The 15,100-nt window shown below is 30.7% G+C and overlaps 3 protein-coding genes across 3 annotated transcripts in view; 1 reads left to right on the top strand and 2 right to left on the bottom strand.

Annotated features, from left to right (window-relative positions):
• The window catches only part of LOC129914005 (stage VI sporulation protein D), a 208,497-nt gene that overhangs the window by 31,076 nt on the left and 162,321 nt on the right, over positions 1–15,100 (bottom strand). The window lies entirely within an intron of this gene.
• On the bottom strand, positions 5,730–7,122 carry LOC129914008 (tRNA:m(4)X modification enzyme TRM13 homolog). The gene has a single exon (XM_055993034.1). The coding sequence runs from the start codon at positions 7,046–7,048 to the stop codon at positions 5,750–5,752; it is 1,299 nt and encodes a 432-aa protein (XP_055849009.1). The 5' UTR covers positions 7,049–7,122; the 3' UTR covers positions 5,730–5,749.
• LOC129914020 (probable small nuclear ribonucleoprotein Sm D2) lies at positions 13,200–13,898 on the top strand. Its single transcript, XM_055993049.1, has 2 exons — positions 13,200–13,347; positions 13,409–13,898. Coding segments are annotated over exons 1-2 (360 nt in total). The 5' UTR covers positions 13,200–13,345; the 3' UTR covers positions 13,767–13,898.

Genomic DNA, 15,100 nt, shown 5'->3' with positions numbered 1-15,100 from the left:
CTAAATACTAAATACTAAATACTAAATACTAAATACTAAATACTAAATACTAAATACTAAATACTAAATACTAAATACTAAATACTAAATACTAAATACTAAATACTAAATACTAAATACTAAATACTAAATACTAAATACTAAATACTAAATACTAAATACTAAATACTAAATACTAAATACTAAATACTAAATACTAAATACTAAATACTAAATACTAAATACTAAATACTAAATACTAAATACTAAATACTAAATACTAAATACTAAATACTAAATACTAAATACTAAAAGCTAAATACTAAATACTAAATACTAAATACTAAATACTAAATACTAAATACTAAATACTAAATACTAAATACTAAATACTAAATACTAAATACTAAATACTAAATACTAAATACTAAATACTAAATACTAAATACTAAATACTAAATACTAAATACTAAATACTAAATACTAAATACTAAATACTAAATACTAAATACTAAATACTAAATACTAAATACTAAATACTAAATACTAAATACTAAATACTAAATACTAAATACTAAATACTAAATACTAAATACTAAATACTAAATACTAAATACTAAATACTAAATACTAAATACTAAATACTAAATACTAAATACTAAATACTAAATACTAAATACTAAATACTAAATACTAAATACTAAATACTAAATACTAAATACTAAATACTAAATACTAAATACTAAATACTAAATACTAAATACTAAATACTAAATACTAAATACTAAATACTAAATACTAAATACTAAATACTAAATACTAAATACTAAATATTTTTGTCTCAGATAGCTCCAATAGAATTTCTTGCAATAAGTTAATGCATTTATTTAAAGAGTTCAGGCTACGCAGGGAATTGAAAGCCCTCACCCTTCCCGTTCATTCATCACTTACACTTGACCAACAAATGATTAAAAGTTTAAATTATTATAGGCCTTTGTTCATCATGCGAAGTATCTCTAAATAGAAACCTAATTTTCTTGCTCCTAATTAACTGAACTTTGTTATCAAAACAAATTTTAATTAGAAAATTGGTTATATTTATGTAGGTCAAAGAAACTTATTTATGTCATCACCTCACCTCAACAACTTAAAGATCTTCTGTGTTAAAATTGCTATTAAAACCCTTTAAGCCATTTCGAACCTAAATATTTCTTAAAATTCCAATTAAAACCTCTAAAAAGGGGAGAAATATGAATTAATTTAAAGAATATATAACTTAAACCAACAAAAACACATTTAACCTAAATAAATGATTCCCGAAATACAGATAATTAAGGTCATCATAACAAACAAACAGAACAAAACAAAATGCCAAGGACACAACTTTATCTTTTGACACAAAAAACACGAATATCTATGAGTGTAGCAGAAGAAAGAATGGAACAATAACCTCAAGGACAAATATTTCACATCTACGATAATTGTCCTTTAGGGCAGCTAAAATTTTATATATTTTAAACAACAATTGGAGAAGTTGTGTTTTATCTTTTATTGCGTCAACATAGCTTCGCCTAAGGACACGCAAAAGGTACCTATATTTTGTTTTGTTTTGCTTTTTCGAGAAGTTGACTTCACTAAGTCGTATTTAATCAAGAAGCTCTGAGTGCAAAAATAATCTGTCAATAAAAACAAACCCCCTGTGATGAATGATTCTTTATAAACTTTAACACTAAAACAGAAATAATATTGACGTCTTTTTGTAACGAATAGGATAACAGGAAAAATAAAAGAAATTCTTTTTGGTTTTCTACCTTAGGGCTAAAATATTATAAAGAGACATTTCGTTTTAAGTAATCTGCCCCCCATCTAATATAAAGGTTTTATTTTTCGACCTATAAATGTTTAAAAAAAGAAGGGAGAATAAATATCTAAATTTGCTTTAAAAGTAAAAATTCAACTTTGATCTGTTAATAGGAAATATAAAGGGACACTGTGGTGTATGCGTAACATTTTTTTTTGTTTTTAACTCTAAACACATCCTCCCGAAATACTTCACAAATCAAAGGAGTGCTTTTCTTTGGAAAGCAAATCACTCGAAATAGTTGACAATAATATTAATAGCTTCTTTATCGATAACCCCAATTTCACAGCAATGACGTAGACACGCTTTTCAACTATAAAAACCAAAACTTCGATTGTCAATCTATTTTATTTTTGCAGAAATGGTTTATCGAAATGAAAATAGAAGCCACTTTTATAAACTATATATTCCAACAATTCATATAAAATTTTATAGCGTTTTTATTTTCTCAGACTTCCTGATCAATTTGGGGTTATACATTTGTTTTCTACCTGAGTAATTTATATCAAATCATTTGGAATGAATATTCTAGGAACTCTTCAAGCTTATAGCTTCAAAGATTAATGTTTTTAATGTTTCTCAATCGATGAAATCTTTCGAAATATGTGGTATTGTTATAAAATTGAGTAGAACGAGAATCTATTTAAGGAATTGCTATTTCAAAATATTTATTTCAATTAAGTACATGGTATTGGTATCAGACGAAGAAAAGTATTTAATGTTGGCTAAGATCTGGATGTGGAAAAGTGAAATTAATAACAAGTCAATTCTCAGAGGATTGCTATTAGTTTTTACTAAAAAAAAAAGCTAGGCTGAAGAAAAGTTTTCAACTAAGTTTTTTTGTTTGTGGATTGTTTGAAATAAAATCAATTTTGATAGATTTCTGTTTTCGTTGCCAAGTTCACCAAGTCCATTACAAAATCAATTAGGTTGGTAGTGGTTGTTTTAGGAAGTGTAGTTTATGCTATCCAAAGTGTATCATTTTATGGTAGATGATTGACATAAAGTCACGCTTTAAAATAACATTTCAAAGGAATTGAAACCTCTCCTTTCGAGTCTCCATGATTCCTTTGATAGAATAATTTTCTAATACATATTTGCTATTTTTAACATTTTAAAAGAAGTTATTTTCGAAATGAAAAATATACCATCTCATAGTAGAGTAATTCCATGTGAAAAGAATATACGAAAAATACCTATGTCATGAAATCTTTTTGTGTCATTTTTTACTGGTTCCTAAGCTCAAAATATGAACTTCTGTATATAAATAATCCCCCAAAAAAATTAGCAAGTGAGTAGTATGAATTATTTCCTTGAGTCACTCAATTTTTGAGAGTAAAAAAAACTATGATCTTAAATTACTTTTTTGCATGTTTCTTGCGACTTTAAACATAATTGAATGAATGTTTTTTTGCGTTTGTAGGGTGATATTTAGACCTTTCCAAAACCGTTATTAAAAATGAAATTAGTCCAATTTAAGCTGATCTATTACAAAAAAGGTGAAAAACATGTTTTATTTTTTTTTTCTAAAAAACCCATTTTTTAATTTTTTTTTTTTCAAAACCATTTTTGAAGTAAGATTTTATGATCTTTTCAAAAAAAATTATCCCGTTATGATTTTTACACTTTTAAGCTATTTTTTCAAAGTTTTTTGTTGTTGTTAGTATTTGGGTTATATCTTGAGTAATAAATGACTAATCTGAACAAAAGAACCAGAACCTGAAAGCTGAATAAATAAGTAAGAAACACTAGAATAACTTTTCTGGGTAACTTTAGATGTTTAAGTGCAATGTATTAAAACATTTTAAAAAAATCGATATTTTAAAACAAATTTTTGCAAAAACAACTTTATTACTTAAAGAAAAAATCAAAATCTTTTGAATTCTCATAGTTTTAAATTTTTCATGTATAGTACATTTTCTGGATTTTGAAAGTTCATATTTTATTCAAATTTAGCCGTATTCAATTTTTGACAAAACACGACAATTTTAATGAAAAATAAAGTTTGTTCTTTTCTCCGTTACATGTTCAATATTTATAAATACTCAGAGGATAAAAATGGATTATTTAGTAGAAAAATTAAAAATGTCGTTTTTTCTCATTTTTGAATAGTTTTTCTTAAGTTTTTTGCAATATTTGAATTTTAAATTATTTTAAAAAGATACCGATAGGATATCGATAGGAAATTTAATTATCTACAAATATTACTTAATAAAAATTTTCAAATTCGGCTTCCTTTTCAAGTTATAGACAAAAACTCAAAAAGTAACAGAAAAAGTCGAAAATATTGATCGTAACAAAAATTGTCATATCCTGCCAGAAAATGTACTATACATGAAAAATTTTAAACTACGAGGATTCGAAAGATTTTGATTTTTTTCTTTGAGTTCTTGTGTTCAGTTAGGTCATTTATTTGTCAAGATATTAGATATAGCCCGAATGTTAAGTTTGTTTGGAAAAACAACGACAAAAAACTTTGAAAAATCATATCTCGATCCATTGTAAATTCTTTTAATGTGATTTTCGAGTTCCTGAGGTCAAAATACGTTAGAATAAAATAAAAAATAGTAGTATTGAGTGTCCATTTTGGATGTAAACCACTGTTTGTTATATACCTTCCTTATAAATTTCACCCATCTATATATCAAAATAAGAAAGAATTGAATAAAAAACAGTTGAAAAAAATTGTTTAAAAAAATATTTTATCCTGTTTTTCGGTAAGAAATTATTTTAGAAATTCAATTTTTTGCAAACGTAAGTACATCAATCTCACCTATACTCGTATATCCAAATTTTGGCATTCTTTGCAAGTTTTCAAAAATTTCTAGAAATAAAAAACACTCAAAAATGTCCCAAACAAAAATTCATAATTCGAAAAAAATATCTTTATGAGACACCTAATTTTGTTTTCACTAGCGCAAATTTTTTAACGATTTAATTTAGAGCCATTTAGTAAGTTACTAAGTAAAAAAACCGTATACTTTTTGGCTTAGCAATTTTACTTAATCGTTTAAAATGTTGAGCTATTATCTTTCAGAAAAAAAAACAATTCCCCTCATTGTAATAAACACTTTATCGAACTTCTACCTTTTCCATTTTTGTAACCGTTTAACTCAATATTTAAATTTTTTAGACATTTTTCAACACTTTGTCAATTTTCATACAAATGTATCTATTGAATTTAAAAAAAAAAAACTTTCTTCATGTTTAGGATATAGCCTTTCAAATAAGCTACAGTAGATTTTTGATTGATTTTGTTGATTAGGAACGAATTAAGATGCAATTGCAATCTCATTTCAAAATCTACAAAAATATACATGGCCTTCAAAGAAAAAAGACTTTCATCAAATAATCTACTTCAGGTAGTCTTTACTACGCAGAATTCCCTTATTCGATAATTGACTTAATTATCAGTCAGTTGTTAAAATACTTTTTAAGTCCAGATAAAGAACCAAACAAGCGTATTACTTTATTCTTTTAATGAGGAAGTATCGCTCATCAATTAAAAAAAAAAAGGGTTCACTTTAATAATTATAAAGAATGAAACATTAAACCAAACTGTAAACAAGATACCTTTCTTTTGTTCCATTTATTAAAGAAATTACATCCCATTGAACATTGGACACGAGCCTACTATCGGATGAACACAAAGTTGTAAAGCTCTGCGTACTCCCATACAAAAGTTGAAAAAAAAATATTTTAATTATTCTGGGTCACTTGAAACCGTGATCGAAAGTAAAGAATTCTACATAAAATGGACAAAATTGAAAAAAGTGAAAAAGAAACTTTATAGGTACTAACTATCAGCTGCTAAAAAGCTATGAAAGTCAAAATCCATCCAGAAAAATATTCTAGATTTAAACAAGTAGCGAAATAGAAACATTTTAAATTAGAATTAATTTTAAATTTTTATTGCATTTTCGATCTTAAAGCTAAAATACAAATATTTTCCAACGTCACATCTTTATCAACATACGATCTCAGCGAAGTAGTATACCCATTTTTCCTCAGGTACTCAACTCGACTATAGTCAAGAACTCGTTTGCATTGCAAACCAATTTCTTCCCTTTCCTTCACGGCAACATCATTTAAAGAAACATCCTCATTAACAGATTCCTCATCAATCTGCTTCCTCTTTTCCCTACTAAATCCAGTCCCACATATCGCCCAACTTGCCATCTTCGTTATCAAAGCAAATTCTTTCCTCGTCAAACCATTCTCAAGGAAAAATTCCTTCCCAACAAATGGTTTCCATTCACATCGATGATGACAACAAAGTGCAATCAAAATTGCATCAGTTTTTTCTGTATCATCTTGCAGAATGCAACGAATGGTCAAATCTGTGGCAGCGCCACATAAATGTTTGCTCACGGCAACAATGCTTTTGGAATCTTGGATTAAATCCAAACCAGACATTTTGAAATCGGCAATGTCAGCTCGAATTCTATGGACAATATTTCGATCTTCGATTTTATTGTCTTTTTTGTGGCGATGGGACATTCGATCAATGAGAATTACTTTGGAACTCTCATTGCCCGAGAGTGCCTGAGCCAACCAAAAAGACAAATGTCCTTTACCAGCTCCGAATTCGATAAAACTCGTGGAATTCTTAAAGAGACCACATTCATTCAAGCAACCGAGTAAAGCGGAAGCTTGAATCAAGTGTTTTCTTGTCTCAAAGCCATATTCTTCATTTGCAAGTTCTTCTTTGAGAACTTCGTGTTTATGGTCCATTTGAACAATTTGACCATCAACGAACTTTGTATACAGTTCCTTTACTTTATCAATAATAGCTTTCAACTCTTTTGGAGGAACGTCACTAAGTTTTGGACATTCTTCCGAAAGCAATTCGCTTTCAGGATCATCTCCACAATTGACTCCGTGGACAATGTAAGGAGGAAAATTTTCCATTGGTCTAGCATTGCAAATTTTGAGATGTTTTCTAAGATTCTTTTTGTAAACAGAATGTTTGTTGTCCAATGGACAAGGGATACGGGCACTGTTAGAAACTTCTTCATTACCATCGACAGTGGCTTCATCTAATTGTGGTTCATGTTCACCGCAATATTCTTTGCCTTTGGCCACTGTCATTTTGCAGAAACGTTTTTTTCGTTTTACAAAATGTTTACATGTTGGTTCGGTGAATGATGGTGGAGGTGGAATTGCCTCATCGTTGGAGGTTTTTGGTTTTTTAATTTCGGGTTCCATCAGGGATTTGGAGTATTTTCTATTTTCGCGTGGAACAAAAATACTACTACAAATTTTTGACAGGTGACAGTTCAGAAATGTCATTTGAACGAGTGCGTTCCAGGTTGATAACAAAATAAAAATTACTATAGGGTGACTCATTTGTTGACAAATTGAGAATATTTTTAATGGCTTTTCAGAAATCGATTTTGTGTGCGGCAAACTTTCTCAATTTCAAGCTTGTATGTTATAAAGCCTTATGACGACTTTTCACGAGTCGATTTTAGCCGCACGATATGTCGGTCGACTAGGATTTTTCTATCGTCGCCTCAATAAAATAATGTCGTATGTTACATTCGGCTACTTTTGGGAAAACGCAATTAAAGTTCAGATTTTTTTTTCTTGAAAACTGTACGGTGAATTTTTTAAAAAATATAATGACATATACAGAAAATATTTGTCTATTGAATTATGGTAGAAGTATTTCAATATTCTAATCCAGAAACAAATAATAGTCAATTTTCTCCAATATGCCGATGTCGTATGTTACGTTTTCACTGAAACTATTTGCTAGCCAAACACATACGACAAATTGATGACACATAAGACAAAAATAAGCAAAGTTTTATTCGAAACTGGTTTACGACATACGACAAATAGATGTCAAATTCAATGCGAAAAACAAATAACTAACTTTTTAAAATCACATTGGCTCTTGGTATAATAGTTTTAGTTAGGCAAAACTCGATTTTAACAAAAACATCAATGGTAAAATAACATACCTACATCTAACTTCTAAACAATTGGTTTAGATAGAAGCAGTTAACCTATAAAATTATAGAACTTTTTTATTTTGGAAGTGAGATGTATGTTTTATTTTTTGTTAAAATCGAGGTTTCGCTTAATTCGGGTAGGTATATTACTATGGATTATTGACTTCACAACAAAATTCTTTCAAAAAAAGATAAAATCACATAAATATAAAAAAAAAATAATAGGTACCTACCAACGGCGTATACAAGGGGGGGGGTCACGGGGTCATGACCCCCCCCCCAAGAAGTCAAATCTTAAACAATAATTTGGTAAGTTATACTTAATTAAGATGATTTTTAAAATGCTTAAGATTTAGAACATGAACGAAAATGAAAAGTGAAAAAATTTTTTGGTGTCAACGAACTATTTTACCATATTATTTTGAAGATGCGGTCATATTTTTAGTGAGCAGCTCTTAACCAACAAACAAAATAACGGTCGTTTCTATAAAGCAATCTTAAAAGTGGTTCAATTTTAAACGTATCCTTAACACGTTGACCACCATGTGACCCACCGGTGCCGGTGGGTCACGCAAAATTTTCCCAGGAGGTCACAGTCAGTTCATTTTTAAATGGATGTTTTTTCATGTGGCGATTAATGTTTTTCTTCTTTGGCACCTAGAAAAAAATACGTTCTTGATAGTGCAAAAGAAAAAATATTATATGTCGAATTCTCAATAACCAAAAATTCGATCTGCAGTCGACTTGCAGTCGCTACTTTTTCCTTAAATGAATTCCAATGAAAAAAAAATTCGCTACTTTTTCCCGAAGAATCGATCCTTTTAAATCGAGACGTATTTACACACATTTTCACAAACACTACAATTTTGTCAAATACAAAACGTCAAACCAAAATAAAATTTTGTAAAGAAATGAAGAACCAGAGCCAATTTTTGTTTATTTGTGAAATATAAATCATTTTTAGTGAACAAAACAAACAAATGTTACGTTGTCTTGTTCCTACTATGAAGTTTTGTATAGTTTTTTGTTTTTCATCGGTCACTTAGACACAAATACAGTCACAAAAAGAAATCGCTCCCTTATTTAATTACACAGCCACACAAAAAAATATAAAAGTTCTGGTCTGGGGTTGCGACCAGGTTTTTCATATAGTTTTGGGGTCGCTGAAACCGAATCCGAAGTCCGTTTTGCCCCATCACGTCAGGTTTTTGAGATAACCTCAAAAAATGTCACGAAAACAAAATTTTTTTTCTCTGATCTGGATGTGCGAATATGTTATTCATATAGTTTTTGGATCGCTGAATCCAGATTCGAAGTCAATTTTGCCCTGTCACGTCAGGTTTCTGAGATATCCTCAAAAAAATGTCAAAACCAAAAAAACAAAATTTCTTATCTGGAGTTGCGACTAGATTTTTCATATAGTTTTTGGGTTGCTTAAACCGAATCCGAAGTCTATTTTGCCGTATCACGTCAGGTTTTTGAAATATCTTCAAAAAATGTCTTAACTCAAAAAAAAAAGTTCTTATCTGATATTTTTTGAGGATATTTCAAAAACCTGACGTGATACGGCAAAATAGACTTCGGATTCGGTTTAAGCAACCCAAAAACTATATGAAAAATTTAGTCGCAACTCCAGATAAGAAATTTTGTTTTTTTGGTTTTGACATTTTTTTGAGGATATCTCAGAAACCTGACGTGATAGGGCAAAATTGACTTCGAATCTGGATTCAGCGATCCAAAAACTATATGAATAACATATTCGCACATCCAGATCAGAGAAAAAAAAATTTTGTTTTCGTGACATTTTTTGAGGTTATCTCAAAAACCTGACGTGATGGGGCAAAACGGACTTCGGATTCGGTTTCAGCGACCCCATAACTATATGAAAAACCTGGTCGCAACCCCAGACCAGAACTTTTATATTTTTTTGTGTGGCTGTGTTATCTAAAAAGCCAAGAATTTGTGAATTTTGTTTGCTTATAAAATATAATAGTATTTTTTACTTTATCTTTTGAAACAACTATCGATTTGTCAATCATCAATGCTAAACTAATTATTGGTAAGAATTTAAGTAACCTTGTCTACAGCTAATTAAATACATATTTCCAGCAAGCTTAGAATATTAAAATTAACCTTTAAGAACCAATTTAAGAAAATCTATAAATATAACTGAATGTGTGTTATTTTGTAACCCGAAGGCTGACGAAATCAGACCCATATTTTGTAAAATTCCTAATAAGTAGGTAATATAAAGCATTTTGTTCAAAATAATATTACCGTTTAAAATTACCAAAATTTCTATAGGTAAGTTTAAACTAGCATTATGTTTTACGCCAAAGATAGTTTTTTTTAAATCGGAAATTATCCTAAACATAGGTCGGTCGTAGTTGGGTGTTATGCAAACTGCATTGAATTTTAATATATTATAAAAAATGTTATCGCCCTAGTCTAATAAAATTTGCATAAGATTTAAAAAAATATTTTTTTTCGAAATGCAATTTTTTTAACTTTGTGATTCGTTTGCCTTAGGAAGACTTTCAACTAAAAAGTTACCACATTTATTTAATATAAAGAAGATTTTCATAGTATGTATTTTTAAAAATGATTTTGGGCTAGCGGAAAATCGAAGTACCTATACAGTTTAATTTTTAGAACAGGATGGTCTGAGCAATTGGGCTCAAGGCTAAGGCTAAACTAAAGCAAAACGAATCAAATACCTTTCTTTGTTTAGTAATTCTCCGATACTGTTCGGTTCAAAATGCGAAACGAACAAATTTAAATATTTGTAATTTAAGTAGCACATTTTCAAGTCTATACTTTTGTAAAAAAAAAATTTCAGCGTGACCCCCCCCAAGAAGTAAACCTGTATACGCCCTTGGTACCTACATTATTTTTAAAGCAATTTTAGAATGAATGAGATCTCAGTTTACTAATATTAAGTTATGGGGACTTTTCACGAGTCGATTTTTGCGGGCCGGCGAAGCTTTTCGACCCGTGTGAACGTAAGGCGACTAAAGTGACAATCCCCATAGAAAAATCCTAGTCTACCGACATATTGTGCGGCTAAAATCGACTCGTAAAAAGTGGGCATTACTATTCAATGTGAATTAAAATTATTAAAGTTTTAAGATAGCACGATAAAAGCTTCATACAAATTTCCAGTTGTCACTGGATTCGAAACATTGGGGGAACCTAAAGGATCGGCATCAAAGAATTCATCTTCCAATATTTCGTTACGTATGCTTAACTAATAAAATCATAACACCACTATTTTATACATTTTGTATGCATAAAATAGAGCATAAAGCTCCTCGGATAAACTTGGCGCAGGTCGACTCGTCCGACCTGCTCGACATCTTGATTGCAACTGAAATTACACTCGTCAGTGTATTTCCTTATGGGACAAACGACAAACGTTTACTGAAATTCCAGTAAAATATTGTTGTATGTGTTGCAAAAACAGCACATACGACAATTATTAACCGAACGAAGAAAAACACAGATTTGTATGAAAAAATTTTAGTATGTGATAATTTTTGTCGTATGTGCACGTTTTCTGTGCACTTACGACAAAAAGCTACTGAAAATGTTTGTAAACCTACACATCCCTACTAACAATTTTGCTTCTATAATGCTTTACAGAAGCAACAATTGCATCTGTAAAGCTTTATAGAACCAAAATTGTTTGTCGGGATACGACAAAATGTTAGAAGGAGAAAAAATCAATTAGCAAAACTGCATTCAAATCTCAAAACCTCAATTTTGCACATACGACAATATTTTGTTGAGGCGACGAAATGAAAAAAACCAATGCTCTCTGGCTTTGCTCTGTGCATTTTTTAAGGAATCCGACGAAAGCAAACTCATAGTCAACGACCTAATCTGTTTTTTTTTTTTGCGCAGTCAAGGTTAAGAATTTTTGTTTACAAAAATATATACCCTCAAGTTGTCAAAAACCACGTGATGTTTCTAAAATGTAATAGTATTTTGTACTAGATTAGTCAAATCCCCTTAATTTTTTGACACAACTATCGTTTAGTTAATCATCTGTGGAAATTCGATTATAAATACAAATCTAAGCAACGTTGCTAAAAGGCGAATTAAATATTTAAGCAAGCTTAACTAAACAACCTTTGAGAAACAATTTAAGCAAATCTAATAAATACCGCTGTATATTTTTTGTTAAAGGTTTTAATTAAATGCGTTTAGAACAATCTCTCATTTTTTAATTTGTTTTAGTATCCCGATTTTGCAAGCAAAACTACACTTAAGAGCAAAAAAACGGAATCAAAAAAGATAATTTTTATTTAAAACAAAAATTGCAATGGATAAAATAATGTTTCTTCAAACATTGAGATATACATTTAGGGTGACTGAGTGAAAGATTCGATTAATGGTGTAGAGAGGAAGATACATTTTGGTATACATTGATGTTGTTTCTCTATCTTTACGAGCGATAGCTCTTCTTAATTTATAAAATAGTATAGATACATTTGGTAGGAGATACAAAATGAAATAGTCAGTAAAGTAGTATGAATGTGCTCAACACTAATACAAAATAGATCACGGAATTTTGATTACATAGATACTAGGATGAGGACAATAACATTGTAGCAAACAATAAAACATTCAATTTAGATGAAATTAAATCAATTAACTGGCGAATATGTTTTAAAGTATTTTAGATGTACTAGGGAATATGCTTTCAGTTTTAGCATCAGGTGTTTCGATGCGCCGTTATGATTCGTACCGCTTACTTGTATGGATATAGCGTGCGATGAAATGCCGCTATTTACTGTTGTGGTGTGTTATGTTGTACTGTTAGCACAGTTTAACTTTTTGTACATACTAGTTTCCCTGTTTTATGGCGATGTAATTATCCATCCTAGTCACTTTTTGTGTTATTATTAGCTGTGGCTAATTGTCTGTTGCTGTTGATGATTTATGTCGACTTCAAAGTCGCACGTTCTTTGCAGGACACACGAACGGGTTGGGGCATCCCGCAGACCCGTAAGTGACTCGTCCGGATCTCCATCACTATTTGAATTAATTAGCTGTGGCTAATTATCTATTGCTGGTGTTGACTTATAAGTCACACGTGTTTGTTGGACATACGAATGGGTTGGGGCAATCCCACAGACCCATTAGTAACTCGTCCAGATAATATAACTTTACGTTAAACTTTTACTAGCTCCAAGAGCTGCGACTGCCTTCGGCCACGGTTACTTCCAAACCTCTTTGGAATTTTGCCAGTCTTTTAATTCGGCATTTGCGCAATTTCAAAAAACGTGCCTAGTAGCAACGTTACCTTAAACAGAGTAATCTATTACTTGTAGCTCAGTTTGTAATTAATCTTTTTTATGTTTCATCTATGGCTAAAACTGACAGCTCCCATCAAATGTCAAATTGCTAACAAAAAAGAAAAGCAAAAATTGGCGTGTGTTTGTGCATCAAAACGTTTTGTAGTTTCTTCTTCACTTTTTCAAGCGTTTTTATCATAAATTCATAATTTATTTTATTTTATTCACAAAATCATCAACTAAATATGTAAATATACAAATAACTTTATATTTTCCAATAAAATATAATTCCATATTAACTTTTTCAGGGCTCTTGTTAAACCAAAATCTGAATTAACCCCCGAAGAATTGGCTCGCCAAGAGGAAGAAGAATTCAATACCGGTCCGTTGTCCGTACTCACACAATCCGTCAAGAACAACACTCAAGTCCTAATCAACTGCCGCAACAACAAGAAACTCCTTGGACGTGTCAAAGCTTTCGATCGTCATTGCAACATGGTTCTGGAGAATGTCAAAGAAATGTGGACAGAATTGCCGCGCACTGGCAAAGGCAAAAAGAAGGTTAAGCCGGTAAACAAAGATCGTTTCATTTCAAAGATGTTTTTGCGCGGAGATTCTGTAATTTTAGTTTTGCGTAATCCACTTGCAACTGCAGCTGGAAAGTAAAATAATAAATACAACTAAAATGGGGCAAATTGTGCTCTCGCTCTAGCTTTTAAGATATTTCACTGAATTTTAAATTTTTTTCTTCTTTTGTAATAAAACTCAACAAATCTACCGTAGTATATATGTATTAAACGTGGAATTATCTATTTATTGCCTATTCCTTCTAAAGTAATGTACCGTAGTGTAATGATTAATTCGTTGAAAAGTTACGCCGAAGGATCGCTACACAACTAGCCTACTCTTCATAGACATTTTGTTCATTGGTACTGTCTCTTACAAAGAATTGACAAAGCCTTCAAGAGTGCATCTCACCTTACCCTTTGGAACTCGGAAAATAATTGAATGTTCAATCCCTTTTTGATAGGTCAAAGGTCAGTACAGTACCCAGATCCACACAAATGCCCCTCGTGATTTTTGTTGGATGACAAATTTATTTATTTTCTTTGTTACAAAAGAATATTGCACTTACATTAGGGTGCGCCTTATATTAAAACTTTTGAAATCAAGGGGCACGGTAGTGCCCAGCCAAGTTCTCTAGCAACTTTGTCACTACACCCTTATTTACAGGAAACAACTCAGGCCATTTTCGACCCCCCTCTAACTTCCACACCAAAGATGCTAGAAATTTCAAACTCGCTACATTTATTGAGCTTGTCAAAACAAAACTCCTCACAAAATTTCAGCCTTTTACGATAAGTAGTTTCTGAGATATAGGGCTTCAAAAATCGCAAAAACCGTAACTGACTGACTGACTGACTGACTCACTCACTGACAGATCATCAAAATTATGGAGACCTTCCCGCTATCGTAGAAACTTGAAATTTTACACGGTGATAGGGCTTGTGGTGTATACAAAGGGAAAAATCGAAAATTTGAGATTTTCAATTCAGGGGGCGTGGCATCCGCCCATTTCCGCTGAATTTTCATTAAATATTATAGAGCACTTCTGATTATCCTAGAATCTTGAAATTTGGTAGAATGGTAGAGCTGGTAGTTTATACAAAGGAAAAAATTTAAAATTTGAGAATTTCAGCCAGGGGGCGTGGCAACCGCCCCCATTTTCACTGAATTTTCATCAAATATAGAGATTTTCAATTCTACAGCCATACCTTGCAAAAAGTAGTGAAATCACAACAAAAACATACTGTTAAAAAAAGAGCCAAGTTCTTGTATGTTGAAATTATGCTGGTACAAAAAGTACTGAGATGTAAAAGTGTACCAAGTTCTAAAGTTTGGGTTCAAATTCGTATCAATAAAATTTTGATTGTTTACTTGGCAATTTTTGAAATAACTTTAAAAATCGGTAATTAAAAGAAAAATTGTCAAGAGAACAA

The sequence above is a fragment of the Episyrphus balteatus genome, chromosome 3 (genome assembly GCF_945859705.1).
Source record: "Episyrphus balteatus chromosome 3, idEpiBalt1.1, whole genome shotgun sequence".
NCBI lineage: Eukaryota > Metazoa > Arthropoda > Insecta > Diptera > Syrphidae > Episyrphus > Episyrphus balteatus.
This window is presented reverse-complemented; position numbering and strand designations above follow the sequence as displayed.

Bases quoted from the DNA above. Each gene is read 5' to 3' on its own strand.
- LOC129914008 (XM_055993034.1), bottom strand. From the start codon at position 7,048: ATGGAACCCGAAATTAAAAAACCAAAAACCTCCAACGATGAGGCAATT.